Source organism: Pelodiscus sinensis, chromosome 2 (genome assembly GCF_052426305.1).
Source record: "Pelodiscus sinensis isolate ZL-2025 chromosome 2, ASM5242630v1, whole genome shotgun sequence".
Taxonomy (NCBI): domain Eukaryota; kingdom Metazoa; phylum Chordata; order Testudines; family Trionychidae; genus Pelodiscus; species Pelodiscus sinensis.
This window is the reverse complement of record NC_143053.1, coordinates 254,696,164-254,720,514: the sequence shown is the minus strand read 5'-3', so window position 1 is coordinate 254,720,514 and position 24,351 is coordinate 254,696,164. Positions and strand designations below refer to the sequence as shown.

The 24,351-nt window shown below is 55.1% G+C and overlaps 1 protein-coding gene across 8 annotated transcripts; it reads left to right on the top strand.

The window, feature by feature from the left end:
- Nucleotides 1-380: 380 nt before the first annotated feature.
- Nucleotides 381-23,840, top strand: LOC102460631 (zinc finger protein 777-like). Of its 8 annotated transcripts, none has more exons than XM_075919763.2 (9): nucleotides 381-620; nucleotides 1,341-1,416; nucleotides 4,575-4,976; nucleotides 7,489-7,615; nucleotides 9,276-9,389; nucleotides 9,549-9,662; nucleotides 10,556-10,669; nucleotides 21,360-21,473; nucleotides 22,265-23,840. In XM_075919763.2, the coding sequence occupies exons 3-9, from the start codon at nucleotides 4,590-4,592 to the stop codon at nucleotides 23,323-23,325; spliced, it is 2,031 nt and encodes a 676-aa protein (XP_075775878.2). In that variant the 5' UTR covers nucleotides 381-620; nucleotides 1,341-1,416; nucleotides 4,575-4,589; the 3' UTR covers nucleotides 23,326-23,840. The 8 variants fall into 8 exon arrangements, 7 of the variants coding, with proteins under 7 accessions (XP_075775878.2, XP_075775879.2, XP_075775877.2 ...); XM_075919764.2 differs by having other exon boundaries at nucleotides 4,542-4,976; XM_075919762.2 differs by lacking the exon at nucleotides 1,341-1,416.
- The last annotated feature ends 511 nt before the right edge of the window (nucleotides 23,841-24,351 follow it).

Below are 24,351 nucleotides of genomic sequence, written 5' to 3'. Positions count from 1 at the left end.
TACTCACACTTACATGCACACTCACACCCACTCACTCTCACACTTACATGCGCACACTCACTCACACACTTACTCACACTTACATGCACACTCACACCCACTCAGTCTCACACTTACATGTGCACACTCACACACTTACTCACACTTACATGCACACTCACACCCACTCACTCTCACACTTACATGCACACACTCACTCACACACTTTCACACTCACGCACACATTAGTGCAACCTGCTCTCCCTCTGCTCTCTGGGGGCCCGTTGGCGGAGCCGGACGCAGCGGCTGGCAGCGACTCTCACCCGGAGCCACCCCCACGCGCTCCTGCAAGCCGCCCCCAGAACGAGGCTAGGGAAGGGCCGCGGCTTCAGCGGGGGGCCGTGCGCATGCGCCGTGGGGAGGGGCGCGCACGCGCAGTGAGCCCGAAGTGGCCCATTGCTCCGGGGAGCCGTTTTCTGTCCTGGCCCGGCCTGTGACGAGACGGCGCCGGGAACCTGCTGGACTCGGGTTCGGGTCCCGCCGCCCCCGCCCTCGCCGAGCTCCCCGGCGCCGCGGTGAGGGGCGAGCCCGCCCGCGCCTGGTTGGGAACAAAGGCCGTGGCCGAGCGGGCCGTTGCCCAGGTAACGGGGGGCGGAGCGGGGAGGGGGCGGATTTGGGGGGGGCATAGAGCCCCCCCCCGGGGCGCAGCTCCCGCCGCCCGGTCCGGAGGGGCCCCTCCCACCCCCGTCTGGCCCGCCCGGCTCCACCCCCCCCCGGCTCGCTGGGGGGGGGGGTCAGGCCCCGATCCCGGAGCGCCCGGTGGTTGGGGGGGCGGCGGAAGCGCCTGTGGAGTGAACTTGGGCGGTTCCATTGTGGCGGGCGGGGGGGGGGGACGGCGGCTCCCGCGGAGCTGGCTTAAGGGCGGCTCCCCGCGAGCTCCAGCCCCTGCCCGCCCCCGGCTGCGCTGCGGCCTCTTCTCCCCGCCTCCTCCCTTCGCCCTGGGGCACGTGCACATTCACACCCCGAGCTGGAGCGGCTCCCCACCTGCCCCGGCCAGGGGCCCGCTGCTGGCCAGAGCAACCCCTTTCCGTGGCTGGCCCGTCGCAGGCTACACGCGGCTCCTCGGGCAGGGCAGGCCCAGACTGCCGGCTCCACTCCTGGAGAGGAGGCGCCTTCCCTGCAGCGGGGAGCCAGCCCGAGAGGAGCTGGTGGCCCTGCTCCTGGGGAAGCTTTGCTGCGGGCTCTGCCGTATAAAGCTTATTTACGCTTCGTACTGCACAGCCGCAGTCGCGTGTAACCACGGCGGCTTTCAGCGCTTACACGGTTAGCTTTTAAACCCACTTCTTGCATTCCCAATGCAGATGCAGAAAAGTCAGAGCCTTGGACTGTTACTGGTTGTATGTTCTGTGCCAGGAGCTATTCAGCCATTGGTTTCCTGTAAGTGTCTAGAACTAGAGCTCTGTCTGAATGCTAAGCTGGTACCCAGAGCTTCCTCCACAGAGGTGGATCCTGGCAAATGGCTGCACACTTGCCAAGTTCTAGATGCAAAATTTGCATCCCCAGCTGCAAAAATTATCCGTGGATATCCACATCCACACATGCAGCTACCTGTGGATATAAAGCAGAGCCCTGCAAATCTGCAGCTATCCATCTATAAGTGTGTTGATTTAATATCAATTTAAAAGAAAAAAGCACAAGTCTAGACCAAGCAATTGGAAATTGAAGAAAAATAAAGCACCAGACAAGTCTGGATTAGGTACCTGAGAAGCAGGTGAGACCAAGACAATTATCTTGTCCATTTCCAGGCCTTTGAGTGGTCTTGTCCAAAGTCTCCAAGCAGCAGTTCTCCCACCACTCTTTCTAGAAGACTGGCCCAGATGACTAGATGGTTCTTTTCCTTGAATGCAACAAAGCCTCTCTCCATCTTAAGTTTTTTTTTGTTTGTTTGTTTTTTTTGTGTTGGAAATTATTTTTTAAAATTCTATACAAAGATGGCTGCATAGGCCTCAGGGAGAGAGGTACAAACGAATGTCATGTAAATAGTGTTTAGTACTGTGATTACATTTTAATTCTCAGTCTAAACTACACTTGATAAGTCTTATTGAACTCCACACACAGTGGCTTGTGCATCTCTTATGTGAGCAATCTTTATGCCTCGTCCCATTGTCAGTGGGAGCAGTCACACGGGGAAGGGCTTTGTGTTTGTCAGGCAAAGAGAACTGAGTTGAAAGCCCACGTGGATTGTTTTTAAAACTAAAATTACGTCCCCAGCAAGGGGACAAGTACTAAGAGCTGTTGAGCACCTGCCACTCCCCTCGAAGCTCATGTTTTGATCCAAAGTTTATTCTCGAGTCCTTTGAAGTGTATGACGGGCAACATTTGCTGAACACTTGTGAGAACTGATACGTGTTGTTTTGACCCCCCAAAATAATTCCATGTTGTTCCACTAATTCAACGGAAACCTCTTGCATAAGAATGGCCATGCTGGGTCAGACCAACAAACCAATCTAGCCCAGTGTCCTGTCTTCCCATAGTGGCCAATGCCAGATGCTTCAGAGGGAAAGAACAGAACAGGGAACCATCAGGTGATCCGTCCCCTGTCGTCTGGTCCCAGTTTCAGCAGTCAGAAGTGCAGGGACACCTAGAGCATGGGATTGTGCCCCTGACCATCTTGGCTAATAGCCATGAATGGATTTCTCCTTCGTGAACGTATCTAACTCTTTTGAATCCAGTTCTGCTTTGGTCTTCATGCCATTCCCTGGCAGCACAGCTGACTCTGTGCTGTGTGAAGAAAGACTTCCTTTTGTTTGGTTGAAACCTGCTGCCTGTGAATTGAATTGGCTGGTGTCTGGCCCTTCTGTTATGGGAAGGGGTAACTGACACTTTCTTATTCACTTTCTCCGCATCAGTTGTGATTTTTATTGACCTCTCCCATGTCCTTTGTTAATTGTCTGTTTTCTAAACTGAACAGCTCCAGTCTTTTTAACCTTTCCTCATATGGAAGTTTTTCCACACCCCTATTTGTTTTGGTTGCCTTCTCTATACTTTTTCCAGTTCTAAGATAATGTTAGGGCGTTTTTACATTACCAAGTTACCTCGATGTAAGGCAGCTAACCACAATCCCATGCTCTAAATGTACATGCTGTAGTGTCCTTTCCATAGCTGTAGCTCACCTGCTACTCCCACCTAGTAAATCCACCTCGGTAAGAGGCATAGGGCTTAGGATGGCATTGTTTGGGTGACACAATGTCTGTATTGACACAACTTTCCTTGCATCACCTGTTAGCTGCCAGGGCGGCTAATAGCTGGAGCCATGAAATTGACTAGAATGTCAGTTTTGCTGCTGTTAGAGTCCCTGTTTTTTTGAAATTGAACATGGGGGAAGGAGTGGGGTTTTTTTCCAGCTGTGAGCCTCACTGTCCCCATGCTGTGCATTCTCTAGAGCTCCATGCTGGATCCCGGCTGTCCCCTGGCCTCTCAGCTCCTGCTCCACATGGGAGTGTTCTCGGACCGCCATGCTGTCCTTCTCAAGTCAGTGCTAACGCTGTGGGTGAGGACATGCAGTCAGTACCAGGAGGAGGGGAGCGTGGGCATGACAAACTTCAGTAATTGCTGCTGCTGCCCAACTTAAGTCAGCTCAGTTGTGCAGTTGCTGACGTGGCCTAGAAAAGGAGTTAATAGTGCTCCCTTTTGTCATCTCTAATTCTAAGGGCAAACATGATCCTTTAAACAGTGGAGTAATTTCTTCTCTCATTTATCCTGGCGCAAATCCAGAGTGACTCCTGTGGAGTTACGCTAGATTCATATTGGAGTGACTGAGAGCAGAATGTATCTGGGAATGGCAATGCTTACCTTGCATTTTGTCTCCAAATCACACACTGACTGAATAGCCTGGAGAGTGCTCTGCGGTAAGATTCTTCTGATGAAAGACACTACAGAAATGTCAGAATTGAATAGAGGAGGACTCTCTTTTTTCCCAATATGAATATGCACACACATAGCTCTCCCTCTCATTGGTGTGACATTAGGCCTCAGGTGGGCGACAGTAGTGGTGGTAGTATTTGTAGCTGCATGTTATTGACCCTTGCCAGAGAAAGAGTTGCTGGATATGTGCATCAGGAGCATTACAAACCAACCGGAACTGAACATCTTGTATTAAAAAGCACAAGTCACTGTGTCTGGAAAAGCTGGGTTAGGCAAAAATTGGTTATCAGTGTAAGGGAAAAGGCCTCAACTGGCTTGCAAGCCATTTTGGAAGTGTAAACAGTGCAAAGCGAATGAAAGAACCTGATTCCCTATTAACATATAAGGCTCCTTTGTGCTAGGGCATTACTGAAAAAGAGGACCAGGTCCAAATGTTCGTAAAACACTGCACTTGTCTGTGCACACAGCTCTCCCGCTTCAGCCCAGAGCTAGATAAATGTTACAAAACTGGCAAGTTAATTGTGTTTGAGTGTTAACAGGCTTTTCATGGTCTCTGGAACGTGGGCCAGTAAACATCCAGCCACAGAAAGTGTCGAGCGGCCTGTGGAGAGCAGTTTGTGCACTCTTTCCCTTTGTAGCTGGGACCCCCAACTTCATCTCATTCTCTTCAGAATCAGGAGTGGGACATGGAGCCTCAGCAGCGGACACCTGTCCAACCTCCGACTGTTCCGCAACAAACCTCTGCTCATGAGACGAAGTCAAACTCTGCTGAGATTTCGCTTTGGACTGTTCTAGCTGCAATTCAGGCTGTGGAAAAGAAGGTTGACTCTCACGCCACACGGTTACTGAACCTGGAGCGTCGAACAGTGACAACAGAGAAGAAATATTTTGACTGTGAGAAAACAGTGGTTGACTTTGGTAACCAAATGGAGAGTAAATTGGCCGTGCTGGGTACACTGATCCAGGAGTATGGGCTGCTGCAGCGACGGCTGGAGAACATGGAGAACCTGCTGAAGAACAGGAACTTCTGGATCCTGAGACTGCCCCCAGGCACTAAAGGGGAAATCCCCAAGGTAACGCTGTAGCTAATAGTATTGGAGAACTGAAGTGTGCTAGTCCTCATGTTTCTTGACTCTAACATTCCAAACTCCTGTATGCCTGACACTGTGTTCATGTGGCATGTTGGCCGTGGAGAGTTCTCTGGGAAAGTCGAAGGTTAGATGGGCACCTTGTGTTTTGGGAGTTGAACATTTTCAGAAGGTTTCACTCTTCCAGGAGTCTTTATTTTTGTAAGTTGATCACTCCTACATCTTGATGTAGAAACGCCACATGCTCATTTTCCTCTGAGATCTAGTGCAGTCTATTTTGTACAGACAGTCTGTCTGTCTACAAAAACTCCTCCTAAATTGTAAGAGCTAGACCCGCCAAATTCAGCTCCCTCTTAGCATAACATAAAACAAGGTCATGGCTTGCTTGCGCCAGGAAAATGGGATGTGCCTGGAATTACTCTTGAAGTAAGCTTGTCTGTACGGGAAGTTACTGGACAAAAGCGGGGTGGGTGGGTGGGTGTGTGTGTGTGCGCAAATCAATGATGTTCAAGGTACACAGATCACCAGGAAGTGGACCATCTCTGAAATGTCACCACAGTTCTCCTGCAGCACAACTTCATCTGGTGCAAACCCAGTTCAGAAGGCTCCATTGCCTTCACAGTAAATCAAACCCGGGTTGACGTTGAACGGGGTCCGAGACTAGATAATTATTCATCACTTTTTCTGCTGACCATGAAGCTTGCCACACATCCTCTACTATAAATCCTTCACCCAGTAAACTTGGCTCTCTGTGGATGCTGGGGTGAGCGGTATTGCAGTGCCCCAGTAACCCTGGGAGAGGAGTAGGCCTAAGAGTGCCTGAAGTAATACACGGGGTGCAGTTAAGCTGGTCGCCCATCGTGTGTGTGAGGGGAGTGAGCCCATGCTTTGGGGCCTCATCCCCACGCAGCCCCGCCCTTAGACAGTGGTTTCCCAAGTCCGGGCCATGACCCAGGTCTGGGGTGTGGATGCCGGGCACCGGGTTCCCTTGCAGTAGGTCAGGGGTGGGCAGTAACTTTCATAAGGGCCCATATCATGAATGTTGGTACGTGGCCATGGGCTGGCTGCAGGCTTCCTAGCAGGCAGAAGGGGTGGGGGTAGGGCTGGGGCCTACAGAGTGTGTGAGTGTGAAAGAGAGACACTGTGAGAGAGACCTACTTTGACACAGACTGAGTGTGTGGCACAGAGACTGGGAGCACACGTGGGGCAGTGTGTGTGTGACGGTGACTGTGTGTGTGCGAGTGCTGGCTGCTGCTGGGTACGTTCCAGAGAGAAGCCACACGCTGTCTCTTTAAGACAGGGAAAGCTGCCCTGCTCTGCTGTCTCCATCTCCACTTCCCCGCCCTGCAGAGGTGGGGCATGAGGGACAGGCGTGAAAGCGAGCACTGAAAGCCTACAAGCAGGGCAGCCGCTCCTGGGAGTCACTCACCAGCCATGCTTCAACCTGGAGCAGCTCCGCCGGGTTTCCCTCTCCCTTCCCCTACGATGCACAGCTGAGGGAGAATCCTGGGAGTAGCTGGGCTGCAGGAAGGCACAAGGCAGGGGAGGGGCAGCTGAACACAAGCTCTCGGCAGAGGTGCAGACTCACAGCTGGGTGGCTGGAGGGAAATGTCTGGCCAGCCGGATCCGGCCCCCGGGCCTGGTTCTGCCCACCTCTGCTGTAGGATGACCAGGTGTCCAACGGGGGGGGAGCAAAGGCAGGTATCCTAAATGCCCTGGCACTACAGACCACGCTGTGCCCTGGAAACGGCCATCTGCAAATCCGGCTCCTAGGTAGGAGAGATCCCGGAGCTCCGTGTGGTCCCTGCCCTGAGCACTGGCTCTGCACTTCCGGCCATTGGGAGCTGGGCGGGGGACAGTGTCTGGAGGTGAGAGCAGCGGGTAGAGTCCCTTGTGCATCTCAGCCTCTGAGCCAGACCTGTTGCTGGCCCCTTCCGGGGCAGAGAGCGCTCCGCTGTGCCGGAAAGTCTGCCTCAGCACCCCTGCTGCGCCGCCGATTGGGAGCTGCTGGACGTAAGCCCTGCCGCCCCCTTCCTGCACCCTAAGCCCCCTGTTCCCTGCTCCACCTTGGGGCCCGCACACTAGTCAAAAGCTGTAAGTGATGTTGGGTGGGGGTATCAACGATTTTCTTCAACTGGGTCACGAGGGAAAACCCGTTTGGAAAGCCCTGCTCAGAGACAGTTCCGTGGGCCAAGGGGAGCAGGGCTTTGGAATTGACACGGGCTTCCCATGGTGCTCTTCTGGAGGGCTGAGTCCTGCCCCTCCCCCTTGAGCCTCTCCTCGCTTTGTGCCGTCGGAGGGGGAGCACCGCACGTTGCCGTGCCGTGCCTGGCGCTCGTTGGGAAGCCGTAAAGCTAAATGATCATAATGAGAAATGTGCTTGTGCCCACTCCTTTCCCCCCGCCCCTTTAATGCTGAAGAAGATGAAAGGGGCAGTTGAGTTGGTGGCACTGGGGTATCGTGCAAGGGGCTGAATCGGTACCATCTGCGATCACAGGTCCCGGTGGCATTTGAAAACGACTCCGTGTACTTCGCTGAGCACGAGTGGCAGAACTTAGAGGAGTGGCAGAAGGAACTGTACAAGAACGTGATGAAGGGGAACTACGAATCTCTCATCTCGCTGGGTAAATATACGTTCTTGAGCTTGCAGGACACCTGAACCAGTATTCGTGGGCCTGCTCCTCCACAGGGCTGTTGTTCACAGCTGGGACTGGCACACGACATTGAGTCTTTGGGCTGGATCAGCACGTTTTTTCCCCATTACTAATACCAGCCTAGATTGAAGGATACACAGGGTGACCTAGTCTCTCCTCCTTCAGTGCCCTCCGGCTGTGGATAATGGGTGCAGTTGCTTGGAAGTATGCATCCAGAAACCTGTTGTGTTCCATGTGTGGTGCCGCTGTCGCATCTAAAAAGGAGGATTAAAGAGGAGGAACACCAGAGGCAGAGACTTGTTAGGTGGGACGTGCACAGAGGTGTTGTAGCTAGAGAGAGGCATGATCATGTGTGCTATTGGTGTAGTACACAAGCACCAGTGTTTATGGAGGCGTTGACGGTCTGCAGCTGACCTGTGTGTTGGAGAGACCTGGGCTGTTGGAAACCTCACCTGTTCTGAAGGGAACAGGGTAGATTAAAGGCAGTAGTTAGGAGAGCGGGGTCAGGTGGGGAGAAAAACTGAACAAAGGGGAGGTATCAATGCACAGCCTGTAGTGGGATCAGATACTTGTAATCTAGCCTTTAGCTCTAAGTAGGAGACTAAAAACCCAAGTGAGTTCTCATTCTGGTCTTAGGAACTGGGGATACCAGATAGCTATCACTTACTCCTTATAGGGTCTCTGGCTTGCCTGCAGGCTAATAAATAGGGAAGTAGCTTAATAGTTAGGCCTTGTCTACACAGGCATGTTTTGTCACCAAAGCCTGCCTTTTAGCTTCAAAACAGTGAGAGCGTTTACGCTGCAGTGGGACTTTTGGTGACAAAAAACTTCCATCCCTGTAAGAGACTTTTGTCTTTTCCCCTCCCTTTCTTGTTGACAGCAAGCTAGTGTGGACTCTGCTGTTCGTTTTACCGAGAGAACTGGCTTCTGCCAGTATCCCACAATGCCTGCCCTGATAGCTTTGCTCAGTGTTCTGTGATCTCTGCTGCCCTGCAGACCTGTACCCCTCCCCCTTCATAGCTCTGGGAAGTGTCTGACAGCTGAGTGAGCTGCTCTGTTTGGGGAACAAACAAAGAGCAAATCACTGGAGTGCTCCTGTTCTGCCGTGCTAGGAACCCAGCGGCAGGCTGCTGCTGAAGGGGGAGGGCTGGAGAAAGACGGCTCTGCTGCTCTGACATTCCTCAGCCCGGAGAGCTCCCAGAGCTACGAGCGAATCCCAGGAAGCGCAGCTCTGCCTTCCCACCACATTGCACTGCGGGATGCTTACCCACAATGCTTTGCTAGCTCCCCTGGCAACGGAGCAATGTGGCCATGAAATGTCGACAACGGGTTGGGGGAGGGGAGCAGAAAAACTGATTTGACCGGTTTTCACTTTTAGCGAGTTTTGCATGTCCACAGCACTTTTGTCACCAAACCTTCCCCGTGTAGACGTGGCCTGGCTCAGTGCCTGGAAAATAATACTCTCCCCTGCAAGGAAACCCCTGAACTTCAGCAGGCCTCCCTTGCCAGGCCTTTGTTTCTGTAGGAGCTTTGTTCCTGTTACGCCCCACTTCCAGTGACTGGTGCCTCAAATCTCTTACTGCTCAGTGCAGCATGGAGCCAGGGAGCTGACTTGTTTTTCCATCACTAGACTATGCGCTCTCCGAACCCGACCTGCTGGCACGGATTGACCGAGGAGATGCTCCCTGCGACGGGGCGGAGGGGGACGCGGAGGAGGCAGAGATCGCTGCTGAGCCCGGCGCAGGTACTCGTTGTCTTTTCCCTGTTTTAGGGCTTTCCGGGGGTCATTGCCCGTGAATCTGAGTAGGGCCCAAAGGCGTTTTGAGCAGCTGAGTGCTGTGTCAGCAGTCAAAGCGTAGCGATGGGAGCGCAATACAATGGGCTTTCTCTTTGCCACCCACAGAGTCTCTGGGATACACGCTTGACGGGTCCTGCCAGAGGGAAGGCGAGGAAGAGCCCTGCGCCCAGGGACGAGAGAGCTCGCAGGAGAGCGAGATCGCGGCTCAGCCCCGAATTGGTGAGTGCTGTGTCGAAACCTCAGGGTGTTGGTGGGTGTCTGGTGTAGAGGAGGCTGTCGCAGCTAGGGATGTGAACGGGGAGCCGGTTAGCCTCTCGACTTGCTGTGGGCAGGGGGCTGCTCCAGCCCCGCGAGCTGGGAGTTGGCAGGCTTGTGTGGGGAGGAAGTGGCAGCAGGGGGCGGGGAGGGCTGCCAGTTCCCAGCCCACGTGAGCCTGCCAACTCCTGACCTAGGAGCCCGTGCAGGCTGGGAGCCAGCGACGCAGGGGGATTGTAGCAGCCCCTGACAGCAGTGCCCCCCCCCCCCCCCGGTCATTTAATCAATGAACTGGTTAAATGTACGGTTTAACAGGTTGGCTCAGTGCATGGGATTTGCGTCCCTAGTGCCAGAAAGCTTGGCGTGAGAGGCCCCTGCTGCAAGAGCTGGGGAAAGCTCTTGGGAAAGGGGCAGAGGGAGCCGAAGCCGCGGGAGGAGGGGGCCTGTGCCAAAGCCCTGCAGCGGGGCTGGGGAAGCTTTTTTGGGTGGGGGGGCTGCCGACCCACAGAAAAATCCATGGTGGGCCGCACACAGGTGAGAAGCAAAGGGAGAAGCCCCTGACTGAGGAGGAGAAAGACAATCCCCACATTCCTCTCGCACCCCAGAGGGGGGCCCAGGCTAGTCGATTGTGTGTGCTCCAGCCCCATGGGAGGATGGCGAGGGGGGGTGGGTCTGGAGCACCAGTTCGGGCTCCCCAGGGCTGCAACCTGGGAGCTAGATCCAGGCAACCTGGGAGCCGCGTCCGGCCCTGGGCCTGAGATTCCCCACCCCTGCCCTATGGCTGGAGCAAGGTTGGGACAGAAGGGTGCTGTGATGCGGGCAAAGAGGACTCCCAGCTCGTCTCTCTCCATGCCCAGAGCGCCCGTTTCCCCAGCCCAGCGGCGTGGCCCGGGTGAAGCGAGAGGAAGAGCTCTGTGCGGAGGAGCAGGGGGCCGCGGAGGAGGTGGAACTGTTCGCAGAGCCCAGCTCCGGTGAGTTACAATCGGTCTCACAAAGTGCTGGGCAGCGTGAGGCAGAGGGGGGAGCCGGCGCCCGGCAGGGACTTCCCGGGGGACAGGGGGAAGAAGCGGGTGGAGCCGGGAGGGTCCTTGCAAGCTCGTGAGAGGCAAGTGGCCGTGACAGGAGAGAGGGGGACCAGGGTCCAGAGCCGTTCTGAGGACAAGGAAAGCAGGACCGATCCAGTACAGAATTCCCCCCTGCCCTCCTCCCCACTAGAAACATGGAAGCTCACACAGTGGAGTAATCCACCCCCAATAAAACCAATGCTGGCTCCTGCTCTCGCTGCTGGGCCAGAGCAGTGACCCCCTCGTGCGGGGGACAGAGAACAGCCGGGGAGGGCCTGGGATATGAAAGAAGATGAGGTCATTTGCTGGGAGGGACACTTCCTGGTCACACTGTGGGTCCCAGGGTCAGCTCCATGGTTCTGGCTGGGCCTGCCTACCAGGAGTGGGGCCCGTTGAGTCTGTCGGGCCTGCTTGGGGTCTTGTGAGCCCTACCCGTGCCCACTGCCTCCCTGCCATCGGCCCCCATCACCCTGCTGGAGCAGAGGGGCTGGCTCCCGCTCTGAGCAGGAGCCGGGTACCCATCCATGAGGAGCAGCTGGGGTATCTCAAAGGCATGATGCTCTAGATTCCCAGCCTGTGCACCTGGCCAGGAAAGTTTTGCTCCTAAATCAGCCCTGGCAGGCCAGATCACTGTGGCTCTTCCCACAATGCCTCCCACCTCCTCCCTAATCCTGGCATTGGAGTGTGTAGAAATGGAAGCTGGAGTCCAGGTACCGTCCCACAACAGCGGGCTAGAGCCAGTGCCCTCTTTGCCCCGTCGGTAGGGGTGTCTCTGTGCAGCCTCCACAGCATTGGCTCTCTTCGCCCCCAGCCATGCAGTGACAGCTCTTACCTAACTGAGACGCCATCCCCGCCCACGGGTTCCTCCCCCCACTCTGTGTGCGTGGAGCCTGGTTCCTTCCCCAGGGACGTGCTCTTTGGTTTTTCCTGATTGAATTTCCTTGCGCTGTTTCTTCCCCACGTTATTTTCTCTTGATGCGCCCTCTCCCCTCCTTTATGTTTGCAACCCGGCCAGATCAGTGACCTTCGTCCATCTCGTTAGTACGCCATTTCCTCCTCCTTCCAGTCGTTCGATGTGAAACAAGCCTGTTCTCTGCTTGGCTCCCCAACTTGGGGAGCTGTGATTTTACCAGTACGCTGCCTACTGCCCTCTGGCTGGGTTTGGGTCCGGGTGACCGTGCTCGTGGCTAAGCCCACTGGAGTGAAATGCTCGGCGTGGTCTGGTCTCTCTGGGGCAGGAGGAGTGTGCCAGGGTTCTGGACAGAGCCTGAAGCCGGCTTGGAGAGGAGGAGGGACCAAAGAACTGTGGCAAATGTCCTGACGTTGAAACCTTCTGTGTGATCTTACCTGTTGTCACCGGATCCATGCGCACAAACAGAGGTCGGTCCTGCCTGAGGAGCGGGGCGCAGTCCGCACGCTCTGGTGCCGCCTCCTGAGAAGGGTGTTTGTGCGGCTACTCCCAAGGGAGCAAAGGGACCAGTGCCCACCCTGGTTCCTGGGAAAGACGGGATCAGCTGAGCCATTTGGATACAAAGGCGCACAGGCTGCATGGGCAAAGGGCGCCCAGTGAAAGAGGCTGACATGTGGAGGTGGCCGTGGTGCGTGGAGAGCGCCTCCTGCTGGTGAGGTCTCCATGCCGACAAGGCCCCAAATCGAGGATTATAAGGAGGCTTGGCCCGGCTCCCTGCTGGGGTTGCGAGGATGGACAGAGGGACTCCTCTGGGGAGCACAGAGGACAGGGGCTTGTGTTTGAGAGCCAGCAGGAGAGGCACGGGCTGCGAGGACAAGCCGTGTGGGCCGACACGGCTGAGACCGCTTCATCATGAAGGCTACAGCTACCGAGTGTCCAGCCTTTTGTACTGACGGCTGCTCAGTCGCTGCTGGACAAGGCGAAGGTTAAATGCTTTGCTCTGTTGCTACGTCTCTCCATTTTGTAGAGAGTCTCTTGCGTGGATGCGCTTGTAACTCAGTTGATGCGGGGGCTCCAGCTGCTGCCTGCATGTCCCTGAGGCATGGAGAGAAATAGGTTGGATTCTCTGGCCCCAAGGCCATTACAAGAACTGTGGGCGGGCCGTGCCATGCAAGGCGCCACAGACCAAGCGCCCTCTGCCGTATACAGAAGCCAGGGACCGTTGGCCGCAGGCAGGAGTGAGGGGGGGTCTGCGACCACTAGGACCGTGTTAAAGAGCTGGTTTAAAATCCGTATTCAGGGTATCCACAAAACCCAGTGATCGGCCTTCCCCAAGGCTGAAATTCACCCAGTGCAGAACATCTCTGTAGGGCTCCCCTCAGCTCTTACAGCGCAGTCCCGTTCCATGTATGTGTGGGATAAATCTTGTTCCATGCACCACAAGTGCAGATGTGCACCACCAATAGAAATTCATGCTGCCAGCTGTGAGCAGCAGTGGACGATCTGCCAATCAGCTAGGCGCCACCTGAATCTCCTGGGTGGCCTCCAAAGTGCTCAGCTTACAGGGAACACTGGTCATGACCCATTCTTACTCAGCAGCCTCTCCGGTTTCTTCATTCACGTCTTCTGGCAAGGGAGACTCAGGGAAACTCTTTCGCCTTGAAGGCAATACGGTTAAAACAGAGCGGGCTGGAATCCTCGTGCGTCATCAGCAAAAGTGTTCCTTCGTTTCCCCGACAGGGCCAGTCCGTTACGCCTGCGCAGAGCCACGGAAGGCAAAAGAGGTCATAAAGGCATCCCCGGGAGACCAGAGCCAGCTTGGGGAGTCTGGGGGATGCGTGATGTAGTGCAATAAGGAAGAGCCCATCTTGCCGCTCGGATCCCAGGCTGCGTTTGCAGCTCTTGTAGCCACAAATGGCTTGCTTTGTAACCTATGCACGGCAGCTGTGGAGCAGCCAAGAGTCCATGACAATGGAAACGCCTGATGGCATTTGTAGTGTGGCTTTACAGAGCAGCTTTCGAGGGCTTGAGTCTCCTGGGTGAGTCTTCTGCCCTGGGGAGAATTCCATCCAGCGAAATGCATTTGTTCACTAACCACGAGAGCCTAGATTGGGAAGACACGTGTCACGGCTGATTCGCTAGAGCCTCGGGACCAGTCGGCCGTTTCCACGCACGGAAACAGGGAGAAAAAAGCTGTTGCGGCCCTTGTCTCCAAGGGGCTGGATACTCGGTACTGCTGGAATCTGGCGCTTCACCCAGGGCGCCTCTAAAGCCAGAGTAGTACGCAGGACCCTTCTAGCTCGTTGGCTTGGGAGAAACCTAACGTGATGGGCTTTTGTTATGAATTGGGAATGGTTAACAGGTTTCCTTTATCCCAAGCAGACCGAATAAACGTCTCTGTATTTTATTTTTGTTTTATTCCAGCAGATAACGGAATCATGTTCAAAACTGAGCTGCTGAGGCACGGGGATCCTCTCAAGAACTGGCAGCTGCAAAGGACGTTCTGTGGCATATCTGAAGGCCATGTGCTCCAGACTCCGGGCGAGGGAACGCCTTTGGATAGTCCATACAGCTCAGCAATGCAGCCAAGGAGCCATGGAAAGGACAGGCCAGTGGAGTCGGCTCCCGGGGAAGGAAGCCTTAGGGAGAACAACACTGTAACTCTTTCCCGGCGAACCTGCCCAGGTGAGAGGCCATACGTGTGTGCAGAGTGTGGGAAGAGCTTCAGGCTGAGAAAGAGCCTCACCATGCACCAGAGGAGTCACCCCAAGCTGGGATGCTACGAACCTACCGAGCGTGAGAAAAGCTTCGTGGTTGAGCAGCGCTTGACGATGCACCAAAGCATCCACCCTGGCGGGGGTGCCTACGGCTCCGTGGAGTGTGAGGAAAGCTTCAGACAACATCACAGCCTGAAATCCCACCCCCGAAGCCAGCCCACGGACAAGCCTTACGGTGCCCCGAAAAGCATGAAAAGCCTCAACCTCCAGTCACCTTACAGGCAGCACCCGAAAAGCCACGTGCGAGAGAGACCCTGTAAGTGTAACAAGTGCCAGGAGTGCTTCTCCCAGAAGAAAAGCCTCCTCACGCACCAGAGAATGCACACAGGCCGGGGCAGAGGGGCCTTAATGTGCACGTACTGCGGGAAGAACTTCAGCCACCCCTCCGACCTGATTAGACACCAAAGGATCCACACGGGTGAGAGACCCTACCAATGTGCCGAGTGCACAAAAAGCTTTACGCAAAAGCAGCATCTGCTCCAACACCAAAAAATCCACACCCGCGAGAGGAACCGCGTGAACGTGCAGAACATGAGAGAGGCGCTGCTGGACAGCATCTTCTTCTAGCTCGCCCAGGGCTCACCCTGCTCACTTTGCTGGCTCTCTGCGCTAATTGTGACAGATGCTCAAAGGAAACCCTTGGACGCACACGGTGGAGTGTGCCACATCAACATCATGCCCGAGTGGGGGTGGGGTGGGGTGATGCGGTATCTCACAGCTAACTCAAAAATACTTCTAATGTAAAATGCTCCAAGTTTTAAAAAAGTGAATCGAATTAGTTCATTGAAGCGATAACGAAATGTGTTTCTTGGGAGTTTCTGCTGTTCATCTGACATTGGCAATATGTGAGCAACACCTTGACGCTATCCTGCAGCAGGTAGTTCCATAGGTTAGTGATGTGTTGTATTTGCTCCATACATTCTACGGGTTATTAAATGTATACATGCACTGGACACAAAGTGCCACCCTGGCTGATGCTGTGCCGGTGCCAGGGAAACAGTTGCTGGGGTGGGGCAGGGACGAGGAAGTTTGCTCTGCAGCTGCTGAGTTTCCTAGAACTATGCATCCAGCTCCTTCTCCAGCCCTGACACTCACTTCCTGGGAGCCATAACTAGAACAGTTGGGCCAAATTCTTTCCAAATGACGCTGTAAATCTGGGGGAACCTCACTGAAGTCTCCAGTATAATTGTGCAGCAGCGACTGTGATCGGAATTTGGCCCAGGACTTCCTGCCCATGAGTACCTCTGCAGGAGGGAGCATTCGCACGGTTTCCTTTTATACCTCTGCTTGAGACTCGGACAGTGCAAACACTGAGGTTGTATTGCAGGTGAATTAGTCTCGAGTGTCTCTCTTTCCCGGTGCCTGTATCATAATATTTCTATTTATTTATGACCTGGTCAGTATTGTTCCTGTCTCTATAGTATTTGGTTTCCTTTCTGTGTAGCTCATAGTGTGTCTGCTTCTCTTATTCTCCTCTCGGTTCTTTTACACTCCTTTTTGGGGGATCAGGTCTTGCCTTGCTCCAAGACTGTTCGCGCCACGTTAGCAAGCTGCGAGAGTTTACGTGGAATGCTGTCGAAATGTTTAGGCGCCAGATTCACTGGGGCTAACCCTGCCATTTGACGTGGTTTAAAACCTGCGTTAGCTAGTCACTAGGCAGGCCCAGCCCGTGTTAACCCGGGGTCAGAAACTACAGCGTCCTCTCCTGGGATCCTGTTTGGGCCTGTGACTGGGTCTGGCAGCCAGATCCAGGGGTCTCCTCAGCTTCAGTTGGGAACAGAAGAGGCCGTGTGGGCCGCAGGGGAAGAGACAACCAAAGGAAGAGACAAGGAGACCAGCAGGGAGAACCCTCCGCAGCCTCTCTGGAGAGACATTGGCTTGGGATTGACGTTGGGGCAGGGCTAGGGTCCTCAGGACAGTCCTGTCTTAGCTCATTTAAGCAAAGGAGGCTGAATTTGGACAGTTCCCATGGTGGGAGGGTGCAGCTGGGGACTCCAGCCATTTACGGGCCCTTTCCCCTCTCCTTACCTGAATCCAGTGTGGGGCCCACCTGCACTCCCTAGCCACGCTGGGTTTAAAGCAAAGGAAACCCGAGGGAGGTTGAGGGTTTTTAAACAGTCCGTGACTGTTTGGTCCTTGTGCAGTGGGAGTTTGTGTGTAATATACTGTGCTGGCTTTTTAGTTGAGAAGATTTTAGAATCTTTCCCAGCATTGGTGAGCTCTTGGATTTCCCAGTGGCTCTGAGGGTTTTGATCCAGGTCTCGTGTGTGTGTGTGTGTGCGCATTTTTCAGTGTGTGTGTGTGTGTGTGTGTGTGCGCGCGCGCGCGCATTTTTCACTGTGTAATAATCCACGAGCACCTCTGGCCAGATTACTGCGCACCAAGTCATCCTGAATAGGGATGCAAGTGACTAGTCGACTATGCGATAAGCAAAAGCTTATCGAATAGTCGACTAGTCCCTTGACTAGTCCCTTCCCCCTGCAAGGGAGGGAACGGGAGCCAGATTAAAAGCCGGTTCCCCCCAGCACTGTCTCTGCGGGGGGCAGGTTAGGCAGGGGTAGCAGGGAATGGGCATGAGCTGGGAATCAGCTGATTCCTGGCTCACGCCCAGTCCCAGGTGCTGCGCCTGTTTTTTAAATGTATTAAGAGCCTACTGGCTCTTAATACATTTAAAAATCAGAAGCGCAGTGGGGGGGGCCTGGAATAGCTGATTCCTGGCTCGCGCTGGGTCCCTCCTGCTGCGCACCAGCCTTTTTAATTTATTATGAGCTGAGAGGCTCTTAAAACACACAACAGGCAGAGCCACAGGGGGGTTAGCTCCTGGCCTGGGAGCTAACCCTGCGGCAGCTTCCCCGCTTATCCACTAGTCTAGTCGGAAAATCCATCGACTAGTTGATTAAACTAAATTTAACATCCCTAATCCTGAACCATGTGAAGGCAACAGGGATAAAGCCCAGAGCTTTCAGAAACACATAACAACGGCCGGACTGGGTCACGCCAAAGGTCCATCCAGCCCAGTGTCCTGCCTGCTGACAGTGGCCAAACTCAGGGCCTGGCAGGTGTGCAAAAGGAAACCCTCGTAGCATTTACAACATCGGGCCGGGGGTAGGTGGAAGAACCCTTCTCTGTCCAGTACACGAACACTCACCAATTCTTTAGCAGCTGTTGTTTTTCAATTGCTCCACCTCATTCCCTTATTTCCCTTTCAAATGCATACTGTTGAGACTGTGAGCTCTCCAGCGCAGGGAGCCGGTCTCTGTAAAGTGCCGGGTAACTTGCCGGCAGTAGATGCTTGAGTTTTTAATGACAATAAAATTAACCTTGAACAAACTACTGAAGTTCTGAGTTTGGGGAAATGTTTTTCTGAGAGATCCTTCTCGTGGGGGGTTGGTTGTGCACAAGTCCAAGCTGGGCCAGCAGCTCTGGGGAGAACTGCGGTGGGGGAGGAGCTGCACAGGCCATACCACGGAGCTCCTATGGAAGTCTCTCTGGACTTCTTTCATTTGGGAGCTCCCGGTGTGGCACATCTAAAGACTGAATTCTGCTGTGAAGAGCAAACCGTGAAGCCAGGGAACATTCTTGCGACACTCCCTTCGCTCACCCCAAGCCCTTCTCCATTGAGAGAAACTTCACACCAGGGAGACTTGAGTTAAGATAAACGATTTAAAAATGTGAGAGAAGAGTCCTCGTATGTGTGGCATCCCCAGGACCAGCTCCAAACGGGCCAGTGCCCGTGCCGGATGGCAGCTATAACCTGAACTTGGCGTGTAGACAAAGAGCCATGAAATCACTTGGGATCCGGTGCAGGCAGCCCAAACAGACATCCTCCTAGTGGTAAAATTAATCTTCCACAGCCCAAGCATGCAGGCTTCAGCACCGAACCCAGCATGGCCTTGATTGCAAGGGAGTCCCAGACCTTCCAACAAACAGATGCCAAAGGAGCTCTTGGTAATCCCTCCGAAGCAGCAGCCCCGTGAATTCAGGTGTTTGGTTTCAAGCCTGGTCCATGCCCTGCAGCAATCCTGTCCCTAGTCCGGAGGATTTCAGTAGCCTGCGCAGATGACGATTGTTTCCAAACGGGGTACTTACCAGTGGTGATTTCTAGGCCATTCAGGATCCCCTACAAAAAGAGAACAAGCACAGCAGAGAAGTCCTAGAACATTGTCATCTCCACTCTGCTGAGTCTTAATTCGCCTGCCCACCCAGGCCAGTGCAGAATTGTTCTTGGCAGTGCGTTTTCCAGGGTTGGGCTTTCAATTCATTGTGGTTAGACTGTGTTCCAGACAATTCGGGAGAGAGAGAAGTGGATTGGTCTTGTGTCTCTGTCTTTCTGCTTGAAATGCTTCAGGGGTACGTGCGAGCCCCCTTAGCACTATGGTAGGTAGAAGAAAGCAAAGGGCCAATAACATTTTGACTCCCAAGATTTTGAATTAAACCAATTTCTGCTTGAGCTGCCTAGGCGTTCAGAAAGGCATTGCATGAAGTCTCCGTTCCCTAATGCTGCCCTAGATAGGAAGCAGACTGCTGTTTGCTGCCAGGTGAGATGAGCATCACTTCCCTCACAGTCCAGCCACTCCGCCCAGGTGAGAAGCGAAGAAATCTAGATGGGAACAGTTGGGGCACTGTGGGGATTCAGGCCTCAGAACTAATCTGGGCCGGGAACTGGGAAGAAATAGCCCTCAGCCCTCCAGAATCACACAGCTCCCCAAGTAGCATCTGGAGGCACAGTGGGGTCAGTGGCCAGCCCTCCTAGCATGAGTCCAGGCCTCCTCTGTGAAAGCCAGTTTTAAAAGAGCCAAAAGCTTCAGAGGGGGATCCGAGTTAGTCTGTAACTGGGAAAACTTAGACGACAACCAATAGTCTTGCAGCACCTTAAAGATGAACAAACCATGTAGATGGGATCATGAGCTTTTGTGGGTACAACCCACTTCTTCAATGACTGGAGTATTAACAGTCCAGTTCCGAAATAAATAGGGGATGGAGGGGAGAAGGAAGGGAAAAATAATGAATTATAGTGTTCATGTTACATGAAGCTAATAGAGAAGGTGCAAATTGCTCTTAAGTACCCATTGGTTGGTTAGGTCAGTAGGATGTGGAAGGCAGTGTGCTAGCTAGGTCATGTCTTTATTCGCACCTTTGTGATGGGTCCCAAACCTGTAAATGAAGTTAAGTTCCAAGGCTTCCCTGTGGATTTGCCCCGTAGAATTGGCCGGAAACAACATGATGACTTTGAGATCCATTATTGAGTGCCCCGGGCAGGTTAAAGTGTTCTCCGACGGGTTTCTGTGTGTTGCCTTTTCGGGTATCTGATTTGTGTCCGTTAACTCTTTCCTGTTGAGACTGTCCAGTTTGGCCAGTATACATGGCAGTGGGGCGTTGCTGGCATTTGATGGCATAGATCATATTGGTGGAAGTGTAGTTCAATGAGCCCCTTCTCTTCCTCCCCTGTCCCGGCTGGAGGCAGGTAGGGGGGCAGGGAGCAGGGGTACCACTAGGATGTGGGTCAGAAGAACTGTTCTTCTGACAGTGAATCCCCTGGAAACGGTCCCTCCCGGCTCCTGGCCTCCCCTCCAGCTCTCTTGGTCCCTGGTTGCCACCTGCAGGCCCCACCGCTGCTTGGAAATGCCAAACCGTGGAAGTGCCTTTTCTTGGAAGAAGAGGGAGCGTTGTCACAGAGGCTGCTGCCTGCCCCAGGTGCCCCCTGACAAGGAACCAGCTGAAATGCCCATGGTCCATTGCACTGCGAGGGGCGAGCTGCCCAGCCCTGACGGCTACAGCGACAGGGTCTGGAGGAACTGGGATGCTGCTGCCTTTCGTGGGCTCGTCTGGGGCCTCTTGCGGGTCCCCCGCATTATCCTGTTTGACCAGAAACCTTCCGTTGCTAAGGGTATGTCTACACTACCACCTAGTTCGAACTAGGGTGGTAATGTAGGCAACCGGAGTTGCAAATGAAGCCTGGGATTTGAATTTCCCGGGCCTCATTTGCATGTTGCCGGGCGCCGCCATTTTTAAATGGCTGCTAGTTCGGACTCCGTGCCCGTGGCTACACACGGCACGAACTAGGTAGTTCAGAATAGGAAGCCTATTCCGAACTACCTAGTTCGTGCCACGTGTAGCCGCGGGCACGGAGTCCGAACTAGCGGCCATTTAAAAATGGCGCCCGGCAACATGCAAATGAAGCCCGGGAAATTCAAATCCCGGGCTTCATTTGCAACTCCGGTTGACTACATTACCACCCTAGTTCGAACTAGGGTGGTAGTGTAGACATACCCTAAATCTTCCCTTCCCTGGGTCTGTAATGGTCCTCGACCTGCTGCCCTCTTCCTGGGCCCTGGCTGCTCTCACATAGAAGGGGGTGGTGAAGGAGGTAGAGTCCAGCCTCCAGAGCACCATGACTTCCCCTAAGCAGCCAGCCTTGACCTCGCTCCTGGGGCTGATTCGTTCTCAAAATCCCTCCCTGGGCTCACGGGAGCACCCTTGGGAAGGTCTGCACGACAAAGCCATGTCAGTCATGGATGAGAACCCCCCCTCCCACCCAGCTGGCTTCCCTCTGGTGTCAATGGCGCGACAGAATGCTTTGATCGGCTTGGTAAGGCCACGTGGGGAGGCGACGTTACCGCACGGACAGAAACACTCCTGCTGGGATGAGCTGCGTCTACACTGGGGGTCGTGGCGACGCTTCCTGGAATTTGTAGCTGAGGGAGGCCTTAATGCTTGTGTTGTACGTGAGTCCTCCAGTCCCCTGGTGGCCTGGGGCCCTGAGTGGGTTGCAAGACCCAAAACTCGTCTCCTCCCAGATGTTTTATTCTTGCCTGGCCTCAAGGTTTTGGTTCTAGCTGTCGTTTCTCTCTCTTGCTAGTGCTCCGGCCGGGTCCCTAAACATAATGGCCCCTGATGTCTCTCTCCCTAGACTACGCACGTTCCCAGCCTGGCGTTTTCTCCTGGATTGTACAAGAGGAGAAGCCGAGTGTGGGGCAGCCAGGCAATGCGGAGGAGCGAGAACTCCCGCCGGAGCCCGGCCCAGGTGAGTTACGAGTGGCCGAAAGGCAGTGGCGCCCTGCAGAGATGGGCCAGAGGCGTGCCCTGGGCAGAGAATTCCCAGCGCGGGAAAGGCTGGAGCGAGTGGGGGTGGCTCTGTGCTGGCCGGGGAGATCGGCCGGCGAAGCCTCTTGCAGGGGTGCTGCACCGGGGACAGGGCAAAAGGAGGCTGCAGAGCAGAAGGGACCCATTTGATCTCACAGCACTGCCCACTGGAGCCCACCCTGCAACTCCTGCAGTGGGTGCAGTGACGTGTATTGGGGGGGAGGGGGATTGGGGTTACTGCTGCCTGTCGGCCCAAGGTAATAGGCGCTATGGTGAGAAGTGTCGTGAGTAAATGAGGCAGCAGGAGCACATGGGGGCCTCCCTCCACCTCTCTGCGGAGTAAGGAAGAGGCCTGGCTGCGGAGGGGCACACAGAGCTCCGAACTGAAAACCATGGGAAGTGGTGGGTGGGACATTGGGAAGCCAGGAGGTACGTTCCCCTTTTCCCCTTCCCCGTTGTCTTCTGAGCACGCCAGCGCGTCTCCTATTGTCTCTACGTCCCTGCCCACACTGCTCCCCTCCAGCTGTGACCCCAGCTGGGCTTCCTGATGAGCAGGGCCTGCGCGCGCTCCCCAGCTCTGAAAATCCAGCCTCTCCTGGGGACCACGACTTGGAGCCTCTGAGTTTACGCCCACAGTTGTGGAAACCTGGCTGCGTGCCGGGAAGCAGCTGACAAATAACACTCGTTAATCACAAGGTTTAAACCCAATCTCGCTCTCTGTCTCCCGTGCAGCGGATTACGAGTTCCTGATCAAAGCCGAGCAGGAGGAATGCCCTGCGACCCTGGCCAGAGAGGCTGTTCTGCCGGGTCTCGAGGAGGCTTGGGGCCGGGCAGGATCCCAGCTGAAGAACCACCCAGGACAGAGGGGAGCAGCTCAGCTTGAGAGATGTCTCAGCAGCACCAGGCCCGTGGCCATTCTGCAGAGGAAGTCGGCTGTGGAGCGACCTAACAAGTGTGCCGAGTGCGGGAAGGGCTTCAGGCTAAGGAAGAGCCTTATCGTTCACCAGAGGAGTCATGCCAGGGCAGGCCCCTGTGCAAAGAGCCTCGGCCACAAGCCGCACTCCCTGCTGCACCCCAGAGCCCCCGCGGGAGAGGGAGCTGGCAGCTTTCCTGCCGAGCAGCAAGGCCTAGCCCAGATGCTCAGTCTCCCGTGGGAGCCGGCCAGCGGCAGGTGTCCGAGCATGGAGTGCAGCAGCAGCTTCCGTCCCAGCCTTGGCGCCCTGCACCCGCCAGCCGGCGAGAGGCTGTACGTGTGCACCGAGTGCAAGCGGAGCTTCCGGCTGCACATCAACCTGGTCCTCCACCAGCGGACCCACGCGGAGAAGGGCCCCGGGTCCCTGAACTGTCCCTACTGCAAGAAAAGCTTCAGCCGCTCCTCCCACCTCATCCGCCACCAGATGAGCCACACGGGCGAGAGGCCCTATAAATGCCCCGAGTGTGAAAAAAGCTTCACGGATAAATCCAAGCTCACCAACCACTACCGGATCCACACCGGGGAGCGGCCCTACCACTGCACCGAGTGCGGCAAGAGCTTCAGCCGCACACACCATCTCCTCAAGCACCAGCAGATCCACACAGGCGAGAAGCCCTACCCCTGCCCCCACTGCCCGAAGCGCTTCTCCCAGAAACACCACCTGCTGGGGCACCAGCGCATCCACACAGGGGAGCGCCCCTACCAGTGCACGCAGTGCGTCAAGAACTTCACGCGCAAGCAGCACCTCCGCGAGCATTGGCGGGTGCACTCGCGAGAGCCCCCAAGCATGCCCGACGCGTTCCACGCCAGTGGCCTCTGAGGCGTCGCCGGGGAGAGCGGGGGGCGGCCGTAGGCCCCGGTGTTCAGAGCAGGTGGCTCCGCGGGAAATGGGCCGGCAGTGGCGGGACACAGATCGTCCGGCGTCTCTACAGTGACAGCGTCACGCCGGCTGGAAAAGGAGCCAATGAAGAAGGAAGGAAAGCCAGGTGCTGCGGAGAGCTATAGGCCCGGGCTAGCAAGGTTGGCCCCTTCACCTGTGAGACGGTCCTTAGAGTGCTGTAACTTTTATAAAGCTTTCCTTTGGAACCCCGATAGCATGCCGAGAGAGGAATTTATTTGGGGATTTCGGATTGGTGGGTTTTTTAAGGTTCTATTATTTTCTACTGCAGGTGTAGGAGTCCGTTAATGCTCTGTGGAAATGCGACCCTTGCTGGGGTGGAGCACTTTCCTGGCATAAACTGCAGACAAAGGCCCGGACTCTGGAATGAACGTCCAGCGGAGCTAAAGACCCTTACACACCTTCCCACCCACCGCTTTAAAGGCTTGTGTACCTCATGCTGCAGCCAGCCTGAGTTTTCTGTGCATCAGCAGCCCCTGGCCGAAAGAGGTTCCCCAGCCTGTCCTAAACTTGTCCTTTTCCAACCCCATGAGGTGTGTGTGTATCAGAATCCCAGCCCGGGCCCCATGCTGCTCCTGCAGAGGAGGGGACAGACCTCTTGGCTGTGGGGCAGGCTGTGGGATGCCCTGCCGGGCGGTGCCGAAGGCTGAGAACCGCTCTGGAATAGCCTCCAGGTACAGGGCCTGTGCTGCCTGCAGCCTCCTGCCTGTCTGCAGGTCCGGGCTGCCGTCCAGCTCTGACCAGGCGCCACATGGCTTTGCTGGCAAGGGCCGTGTGGGCAGGCCGTGGTAAGGGGTTTAATCGGGGCGAGAACAGGAGCCTAGTGAAGGGGGGGAGGAGGGGAATGAAGGCTGGAAAACAGCCTGTTGGGGTCAGGAAGCCCCCTCAACCGCCTTAAGGGAGGTCGAGCCAGCGCCCCAGCCTGCACGTGTCCTGCCCCAGCTGAGT

Bases quoted from the DNA above. Each gene is read 5' to 3' on its own strand.
- LOC102460631 (XM_075919762.2), top strand. From the start codon at position 4,590: ATGGAGCCTCAGCAGCGGACACCTGTCCAACCTCCGACTGTTCCGCAA. The intron at 7,616-9,275 runs GTAAATATACGT...TTCCATCACTAG, and splicing joins CGAATCTCTCATCTCGCTGG to ACTATGCGCTCTCCGAACCC. The intron at 10,670-21,359 runs GTGAGTTACAAT...CTCTCTCCCTAG, and splicing joins GTTCGCAGAGCCCAGCTCCG to ACTACGCACGTTCCCAGCCT.